At 42.5% G+C, this 8,489-nt stretch overlaps 1 protein-coding gene across 1 annotated transcript in view; it reads right to left on the reverse strand.

The window, feature by feature from the left end:
- The window catches only part of VIPR2 (vasoactive intestinal peptide receptor 2), a 51,022-nt gene extending 44,101 nt beyond the window's left edge, over positions 1 to 6,921 (reverse strand). Inside the window, exons 1-2 of the mRNA XM_066551199.1 lie at positions 6,869 to 6,921; positions 3,954 to 4,056 (exon numbers count right to left, since the gene is read on the reverse strand). Of these exons, the coding sequence (XP_066407296.1) occupies positions 3,954 to 4,056; positions 6,869 to 6,919 (154 nt within the window). The 5' untranslated portion in view covers positions 6,920 to 6,921. The remainder of the gene's footprint in view (positions 1 to 3,953; positions 4,057 to 6,868) is intronic.
- Between the last annotated feature and the right edge of the window lie 1,568 nt (positions 6,922 to 8,489).

Raw genomic sequence — 8,489 nt, forward strand, 5'->3', positions numbered from 1 at the left:
GGCCCAATCTGGCTTTGTGTCATTCTCCTATTTACTAACGTGGAGGATAAAGCGATCACATTGGTGTGGCTGTAGAGAGAGGTGTGTGTATTATACACAAAGGTGTGGGGGTGTGTGTAAATGCAAAATATGCACCTTTCTTCCTGGAAAAATAACCTTAACAGGTAACCTGATCAGATAAATTTGACTTCTGTGCAACTTGCCATGGGTCTGACATTTGAATGTTCATCCCACTGTTCTGGTTCATCCACAAGATCATGAGCTCAGTGCTGGAATCACTGAGGAAAATTCTATTGACAGGGCAATTCAGGAGACTGGATTACACAGCAATATTGCTCCCTCTTGCTTTAAACTTACAAATAATGATGAGCATCATTTTGGTGTCTTGTCTCTTTTAATTTCCTATTACAAGCTACATTATGAAGCTTCTCTTTGAGAGGTTTATGAATTTTTTTTCTTTCCAAAGCCATTTTTCTTTTCATCTACATCCCTTCCTCAAAGTTAAAAAGCCATATCTAAAATTGAAAATGTTGTCTGACGTATGGGTTTCACGAAAACATATTTTGGAAATCAAAATCTGAAAAGACACATTTAACTGTGCAGCCACTCAACCCAAGATGAATCAAAAGTCCCTAAACTTAATTCTTTTCATAATTAAATCTTTTTTAGAACTTTTAGTTGTAGAACCCTGTTAAAAACCCCTGAGTTTTAACATTTTTGACCATAAGATTTCATTTTTTCACTTGAAGGTGAAGAGAAAGGGGGCAGTTACTTTATAAGGAAAAATTCTAAATACTGAATAAAGGCAGAAATTTGCAGAAGGACAATTTGTTGTATTTTCAACTACTTTAAGCCATGAGTAGCAGATAAAAAACAAATCAGTTTTTTCCATATAGACCTCAAAATCTGTAGCTATTATGAGGTAGTTAGAATGCAATTCATCTGCCCTTCAAAAATAAACAAATGTGCCCAAAGATAGAAGAACTTCTCCTAGGCTTCCAGCTAAGGTGCATCCATATCTCAGGGGCCAAATTATAGGAGGAAAGAAGACAACAAATGGGGATAGAAGCTAATGCAGTCTTCATAAAATAAACAACAAGATGTTATAAAGAGCACTACAGGGAGGAAAGCACTGCCACGGGTCTTTGGAGAGTGACTTCTCCCCTAAATGGAGTGTAATGCTGTGCACTAATGGAAAAGTATGTGCTAATGCCTGAAAATCCCCCAAAGGGTGCAAAGCAAGAGGTTTGGGTGTCTCACAGTTTGACATGAGCAGAATTTAGACCAAGTGGGTCCCTTGGTTTTAGCATATCCTTAGCACTGTTCAAAGGATGCTTACACTGTTTTTGTACAAAGTTTCTTTGGAAAACACACTACTGTGTGAAACACACTGCTGAAGCCATGAAGTGCTTCATAGACTTCACTGTCAGTGATTTTAGGTGCAATGCAAAAACTACTCAGCAAAATTCTTCAGCTCATGTTTTGAGACAGCTCAGGTATATGATCATTTTATCATGTCAAAGAAACCCAAATAGCCCTTAAATGTTTCCTTTTTACCTTCCTAACTGGCACTGAGAAGATAAGATATTTAAGACATAATTGTCATCTAGTTCAAAGAAGAAGTCATAATTGTCATCTAGTTCAAAGAATTATCATCTACTTCAAAGTTGTCCCATACAATTTGGATCCTCCAAAATTCAGAAGCTGTGCATGCCCACCAAATTCTGGACTATGTGACACAGAGGTGCAAACGTTTCCCAGGTGCCCAGTAAATTAATGAAAATATTCCCACTGATTTTGATAATGGAGCTCCAAGCTTTCTGTGGCAAATCTCAGTGAACCCTTATTTCCAAGATCAAGACAGCTCCTTCACAAGATTTCATGAACAGCTTTTGTAAGTTAGGTAGCACATACTAAAGCTAGAGAAGTATGACAAGGCCTGCATAACCATCTTTCCCATTCAGGATAAAGTGGAATAGCATTTGGGAATTTATTGTAAAGAATTATGTTTCAAATGTATTACAAGTTACACGTGGAGCTACAATTTGGACTAGTTCCAGATTGTCAATTTTCTTTAGCAGTTCTACTTTTTCAGCAGTCAGACTATGACTGTTCAAAAGAGTCCTTATTTCTTTGTATGATTACAGAGAGCTGACTGGAAAACAAGGACACACAGAGAATGTCTATTTTTGTACATGTAAATGCATATATTTAACATAGGCTACTCTCTGGAGGTTCTTGGTGAGAGTATCTGTAACAGAAAGCATAGAACAAATTCTCCTGTAATATTAAACATGCAGTTTTCATAAAGCAGGGGCTTTATTCCAGTCTCCAACAAAATGGAATATTCCCTTAGTTTCAGATGGGTATTCAATAAAATGTCTAAATCTGCTGTTCTGCCACTGTCTGCAGGGTTGAATCAACACCATCAGACATCCTGTGTCCTCCCAAGACATGAGTTTTCTGTCACAGCATTTTACTTCAGGAGGCACCCCTCTCCCAGTGAAAAGTGGCTGGGAAGAAAATACTGGCAGCAAACTTCTTTCTTCCCCTAGGGAACCCAGAATAAAACTGGTGTGCATCACAAAGATACCCTTGGAGCACTTCAGCATCTGGATCACAAAAGTCTGTCTTGAGGAAAGCTTGACTTTCAAAACCATGTAACAGCTACCAGGGCATTTATTGGTTCATGATTTAATTCATTAAGCTGGCCTACTAATTATTTCTCCATCTGGCTTCGCACCAGTATTATTTATGTAACAGCCATCTCTCTTCACTACTTATATATAAATAAAAGCCTTAAATCTAGATTAAGTATTCCAGTAAAATTTTGCATTTTTTAAATTACTTATCTTGATTAATAAAATGGAGACATTATAATAAAATACCAGCTTTTGATGATCCTTTGAATTTTTTAAATACAAATTAGTATTAGAATATGCACTGAGAGAGTTACACATTTAAATTGAGGAGAGGTGGAAAAAGCATCGTAAGTTGAGACTCATGTTTTTGCTCAAAGAGCACTGCAGATGGCAGGTCTCTGAGATCCCATAGTCATTATCAGAGTGTGTTCAAAACAAAATGAACACAAAAAGCCCAAATAAACCACGTAGCGACAATCTGAATTTATCTTTCACTTTTTTATTCCACTTGCTGAACAAATGGCTTTACCAGCACTTTCAACTTACAAGAAAAATGTTATTTTTCCATAAACTTTTTTTCTCCTCCCATGAGAATGTAGGAAGGAAAACCTAATAAAATCTAAAAAACAAAAAAATAAGAAACCAACCAACCAACCAAACAACCCATCCCACCAAAACACCCAAGCCCAAAAACCTAACAAAACCCCTACATCTATTATTCTTTTTCCTTCTGCTAAATTACAGTTTGCTGTGTCACTAGCTATATATTTATCTTTCTATGCAGAAAGAAAATGAAAACAATAAAGTAACAGAGAGAGTTGGGGTTTTGGGCATAACACAACTGTCTGGTTTTCCCTTTGCACGACTCCATGGTCCTCTAAGTGTGACTCTGATCTTCAGTCTGAAACATTGTCCACTTGGGAAACCCAGAATCCTTCCTGCCACCAGCACTTTACTCTCAGCTAGGGAGAGATGCTTGGCTCCAAGGCTTTCAGCTTTCCCTCAGATTTGCTCTTCCTGCTGGTCCTGTCATCACAGCTGCTCTGCCAGTCAGAAAATGCTACCACAACATCTCAGCACACGAGAATGTGTTTGCTCCCAGCTGGTGTCCCAGCCAGGGCATTCTTAGCACCTGCACAGCTCTCACCACATGCTTGCTGCAGCAGTGCATTTAATGCAAAATTCCATAAATTCTAAAAACCATAAAAAGCACAGTTCAGACAACTACAGAAGCTTCAATCACAAGAGTAAAGGAGGTAAAGAGAGGAAATCTTCAATAATCCAGTTATCTCTACATTACAGTTGTCTTACCCTTGTAGTCCACTGGCTTTGCATTCTTTAGAAGTTCCATGCACCTGGTTTCCTCCTTGTGAATCTCCAGCTGAAATCTGCATTCTGGATGGACACCATTCACCTGTGTCAAATTAACAAAAGGGTTATGTCTTGAAACTAGAATGAAAATGCTTCATGAAGAATGCAACTACCCATACTGAAAGCAACAACTTTAACTGGCACAGGTTTCACCCAAGCACATGCTAGACACACTCAATGCCCATTTTAGCTTCTCACACATTGACTTTTCAGAACAAAATGTTGAAATACTCTACTGGCTTCTTCCTGTAGTATTCATTTAGCTTTCTAGTGCATTCATCAATATTGTGCCACCAGATCCTTTTCTCCAGAAAAACTCTGAGCTGAAACTGAAAAAGGAGAGTAGATACATTTGCTCTTTTCCCCTTTTGTAGTAAGTTAGGGAGCTGAAAGTTTAATACAAATCACAGAACATGAAAACTGATCAAACTTCATTCTCTTCGACACGGTAAATTCTGCTTTTCTTCCCTTTTCCACCATGTATATTTTATCTCCTGAAGGTCCCAGACCATGATTATTTGATTCAAGCAAATGCTACACAGGAAGAAAACCCCACTACTTAAAAATTAAAGCACTAAGCCTTTACTGGTTCAAAGCCCTTCCTTCAGCTCCTTGGTTTTCAGAAAAGTTTATGTATGTCCACAGGAAGAGACAGGAATGCAGCAGCAGTGGAGAGACAAACAAGACCCTGGAAAGTTGTGCTGGGATCAGCTGAACTCAGAGAGGCAGAGTTCACAGAGAAACACATGGAGTCTGAAAGAGACTGCATGGGAGAAATTACTGCAGGAGGTGGCAAATGGAAAAGCTGGAAATGTCAGTGGAGCTGATGGGACAGTTTGATTAGCTCAAATGAAATCACATCTTAAATAAATAAAATGGGAATATGCAGTACTTCAGTCATCCTCACACCTCACACTTGTAATTACCAAGAAAAAGGTGGTGTCTCTCCAAGTTTCTGTCTTTTCTTTCACATCTTTTAGGAGACATTTAATAACAGAATCTGGTAATAATCTCTGATGCATGACACAGCAATTAAAAAAAAAAAAAGTTAATAATTAATTAAGTTGTGATTCTGGGCCCAGAGCCTCGGATCCAGAGTTAGGACTGAGAACCTGGTGATGCTGAAGTCTCTTTGTGGACAAACCACTTGCACAGCTTTTAAAAATACAGTGCAAGAGCCATAAGCATAACAGCAGGGGCTGAAGACTCACAAAAATCTGTCTCTTCTCCAAATGTCTCATTTCACTGTCTGCAACATCAGAACCTGACTTCCTTTTCCATGTCTCTTCTCTATGTTGAGTATTGAAGTTATACATTTCACATGCAGAATTCTTTTCCTTTCAAAGACACATATTTAACGTAAATTAGGATTTCTAGAATTTATAATTGAAAGTTTGGCATTATACTGAAAATACCTACATTTTGATATGTATAATCTTTTTTGCAGGTAGCAGCCATGTAAAATAAAAGTCCCATGTATATATAATGTTTTTAATAGCACTTTTCTTTCAAAAAACTTATTTTTGGCAATTTTTCATTTCCAAGTGCTAACGTTCTGTAACTTGACAGTGGATTTCCTACTCATCAAGAAGTGTTACAATTACTGGGTCTTGGAAAGGAAGGTTCCCTAAATAAAAATGTTAAATAAATAAAGGATAAGTCAAACTAGCTACTGCAACTAAGAATTATTACTGCTGAATAAACAACTTCTCTTTCTGGTACCTCTGAAATATCAGTAGTTAATAGTAAACTTTTGTTAAAAATTTGTTATTACCCAAAGGTAGCATATTACTTTTCACAGCTGGGCTACATGCTAAGCTGTACTGTACCATGTTCTAATACATCCTATTCATTCAGATGGACTTCACAAAGCTAAAGAGGTTTAGAGTTCCAGACTATATGGCTCTGACTACCTCCCGAAACACATCAAGATTTTGAGGGCACTCACCACTTTTTAGGACTTGTGCTCATCCATATTTTCCTCTGCTTAACCAACAGCAGGTTATCCTTAGTCACCAGTGAATATAGAACTGCATGTAGAGGTGCACACTGAGCTGGAAATCCAACTCAGGAGTATCCCTGCACATTAAGCAGCTTAACAATTTCTAAAGCATCTAGACCAGCAATTTGATGAACATTTCCTCTGACAAAGAGCTTGCACTCACCTTCAGTATGGTTTCCCGACTTTTGGTGTAACAAAAAATTTAAAAGGCTTTAAAAATTTTCTTTTTGTGTATCGTATTTCCATCAATGTAACTGACTTTTACAAACTACTTAAGAAATGCTTTAAAATATAAAGGTGATAAAAGCAGGCGCCCTAAAGAAGACCTCAATACTCTGTCTACTTTGTACATCGCAATCCCATTGTACATATTACAGAGCAGTTGTGGATGTGGAGCTTTTCCCCGCACGATGTCGGCCAGTGGCCTCTGGACCGCTCCCGGACAGCGCTCCGTGAAAACTCTTCGCAAACCAGCGGTGTCCCCCGGCTGCGGGGAAAACTGCGGGGCTTGTGGCGGCTCCGCGGGGATGGGACCGTGCCCGGCAGAACGGAGCCGTCCCGGGGATGGGACCGTGCCCGGCGGAGCGGAGCCGTCCCGGGGATGCGGCAGGAGCGCCGGGGGAGCGCTCGGGGGTCCGGGCGGGGGCTGCGCCCGCTCCCCTCGCCTTCTCCGCCCGGGGACAGCCGGAGCCAGCGGCAAGAGGCAGCGCTGTCCCCGCACCTGCCGCGCCGAGCCCCCGCCCCGCGGAGCTGCGGGACAGCCCGGAGGGCTCCGCTCAGGCTCCGCAGGTGAGCGCGGTGCGCTCAGCCCGGCCCGGGCCCGGAGCGCTGCCTTGGGCGGGCTGACACTTACCGGCCCCAGGCTCCAGCAGAGCGAGAGCAGCACGATCGGCAGGGTCCTCATGCCCGCCCAGTGCCCGTCCCAAGGCGCTCCGCGGGCCCCGTTGGAAGGCGGGGAGCGGGGTCCGGGTCCCGCCCGGCACCATAGGGCCCGGGGCCGCTGCCGGCACCTGCCCCGCTCCGGAGCCTCAGCTGCCGGCCCCACCGCGGCCGTGCCCGCGCTGCTCTGCGCGGAGCTCCTCCTCTAGCCCCCGGCTCCTGCCCGCCCGCCCGTCCGTGTCTCCCCTGCCCCTCTCCTCGCCTTCCTTTTCTCCTCCTCCCTCTCGCTGCCGCCGCCGCTCCCCCCATAAGAGGTGCGAGTCGCTGCCCTGAGCCGGGACCCCCCCGCCCATCGCTGCGCCCCGCAGGTGCCGCTGCCACCCCCGGGCTGCTCCGGGCACTGGATGCTTCTCACCCCTCGCTGCCCTCTCCCAGGTGCCGGAGAACCCTCTCTTCCCGTGATGCACGCCCAGGGAGCCTGGGTGCCAGTCCCGGCAGCTCATCCGTGCCCGCCCCGGGCTGCCTTTTCCCGGTGAAACCAGTAAGGTCATCGAGCACAGACCCCTCAAGCCAGGCACGCACGCAAAACGTTGAGGGGTGAGTGAAGTGATCCCTGGCAGGGTCCGTTTTATCACTGTGTAGAACAACAGCTGTATGACTAAATCTTTCTTCCCCACAACTCTTTTTTTTTCGAGTTCTCGATAGAGAACCAAGAGTTTAAGGCAACTCCATGTTACTCCCTGGCAGTTTACCCCTGGCATGGATCTGGGTTTTGCCTCACAAGGCATAGAAAGTACTCAGTTAAATGACATGTTAGCACATGCCTTGTGTCACAGAAAAAGAAGCATTTATATATTGGCTTTTAGCTGAGAATGGGAATATATTACAGTTGCCTTTCCATTGACTTAATATGTGTTGTAATGTAAGTATTATGTACTAAAAGGGACTGAGGAGGCAGCAAAAACCTCTCCTAAATAGCCCCCCAAAAAAACAGCTACAAGCAAAGCAAGGATGCTTCTATGAGAAAAGATAATTTTAATTCTTTTTCTGCATATGCAAAAATTATTTTCATATATTAAGAAGAAATACCTGTTTATAACATCTTTGGTATCATAAAAAAGAAATACTACAAACTAATAAACAGTATTATAACCTTCATGCTGAGAGCAGAGGGAAACATTAATGTAGAAAGAAAAACTTGTAGGATGGTATTATTGTCAGGTAATGAAAATATTCTCATTGTAGCAGAAAAGAATACCTCTTTGGATTGACTTTGAGCTGTATGTAGCAGGTGGACTGAAAGGGCAGATTGCATCTACTGACACAGCTGGTTTGCAGAGGAGACTGGTTATGCCATTAGCTCTGAGATTCCTGGGCAAGCTCTCATGTCAAAACTCCTAGACACGGAGAATTGCACAGTGCAGCCCCTCTGATTCCTGAGACTGCTGTCTGAGATTCCTCTTCTGGCTCTTGGTTGACACAGGCATTCTGGATCAATTTCTTAAGTGCTATCAGTTTTTCCCAAATAACAATCTCAAAGAATCTGATCATTACTGCAAGGCTTTGGAGAATCCTTCCAGTCTTCTCACTTCAGA

This window comes from Molothrus aeneus, chromosome 1, assembly GCF_037042795.1.
Source record: "Molothrus aeneus isolate 106 chromosome 1, BPBGC_Maene_1.0, whole genome shotgun sequence".
Lineage (NCBI taxonomy): Eukaryota > Metazoa > Chordata > Aves > Passeriformes > Icteridae > Molothrus > Molothrus aeneus.